A 1,304-nucleotide genomic window follows, 5' to 3' on the forward strand; every position below is an offset into this window, starting at 1 on the left:
TCGCCCTACGCCTCCTCGCCCGCGCCGCCGCTCGCTGCCGTCGTCGAGGAGGGTGTGTGCGCCGCGGCGACCGCCTCGACCGCCGCGCGGAGCCGGTCGCGGGAGGCAGACTCGCCCGGCTTGCCGGCCGGCGGGAGGGAGGCGTGCAGCTGGCGCAGCGCCGCGCCAAAGGCCGCCTCGTCGAGGACGGGCGCCAGCGGAGGGGGCGCGCCGGCCTGGAAGCGCAGCGCGTCGACGACGCGCGCCGCCTCGTCGAGGCGCGCCTATTCACAGCAGTAGGGTGTGAAGAGACGCTGTTCACACCCCCCTCGTCGCGTCGTCGCCGCGTCCGCGCGCGCCGCGTCGCCGCCGCAGCGCTCTGACGCCTCACAGAGGTCGGCGGCGAGCCGGAGCAGGAGCGGGCCGCGGGCGGCGGGCTCGACGCACGGCAGGAATCGGTGCAGCAGGGGGAGCAGCCGGCCCGGGAGCGACACCTGAGCAGCACCGTGGCGACGGGGCTAAGAGGGGCTCCTCTTTTCCGCGCGCGCCCACCGCAAGGCGCGCGATACACGCACCTCGCCCTGCCTCGACGCGACCGCGCGGAGCAGCGACTCGGCCGTCTCTGCGTCCGGCTCCCACCCGGCGGCAGCCATCTCGTGCACGGCCTATTCACAGCAGTAGGGTGTGAAGAGACGCTGTTCACACCCCGCGGCAGCCATCTCGTGCACGGCCTGCTAATTAATTAATTAACGAATTAATTAGTTAATTAATTAGCCATCTCGTGCACTGCCTGCTCGGGAAGGGAGAAGCTAGGGAAGGGGGTAAGGTGATCGTCTACACACGCACGAGGTGGTGGGGCAAGGGCCGGGCTAGTCCCTCGCGACTCCACGTCTGACGACCGGAGCCGCACGGCATTACAAGTGCAAGGCCCAGTGCGCGCGGGTGGGCGGTGTGTGTGGCCTGCTCGGCGCGGGCAGAGTCGCCCGCGTTGAGGCAGGCGGCGACGAGGGCGCGGAAGGTGGTCGAGTTTGGGATCACCTAATCAAATCATTAAACAAGGAATTCACTAACTAATTCACGGGAGGTGGTCGAGGTTGGGATCACCTCGAGCTGCTTCATATACGCAAAAATGCGCAGCGCGTACTCGCCCTCGCCGCTCTTGCCGCACAGGCCGATGAGCGAGTTGAAGACGGCCGGCTCGGGCACCTGCTCGCATATCTCCCCATATCTCCCCATACCTCCCCATATCTCGGGCTGTGAAGCCTGCGCCCTCCACAGGCCGAAGCAGAAGGTGAGGGTGAGGGTGAGGGTGAGGGGTGAGGGGT

General features: G+C 68.0%; 1 protein-coding gene across 1 annotated transcript; it reads right to left on the reverse strand.

Annotated features, from left to right (window-relative positions):
* Positions 1-5: 5 nt before the first annotated feature.
* EMIHUDRAFT_125082 (hypothetical protein) lies at positions 6-1,185 on the reverse strand (the record flags this gene model as incomplete). Its single annotated transcript, XM_005759948.1, has 5 exons — positions 6-263; positions 555-644; positions 685-710; positions 879-1,017; positions 1,084-1,185. Coding segments are annotated over 5 exons (615 nt in total), but the record flags the coding sequence as incomplete, so codon positions are not given.
* Between the last annotated feature and the right edge of the window lie 119 nt (positions 1,186-1,304).

Source organism: Emiliania huxleyi, assembly GCF_000372725.1.
Source record: "Emiliania huxleyi CCMP1516 unplaced genomic scaffold EMIHUscaffold_7891, whole genome shotgun sequence".
Lineage (NCBI taxonomy): Eukaryota > Haptophyta > Isochrysidales > Noelaerhabdaceae > Emiliania > Emiliania huxleyi.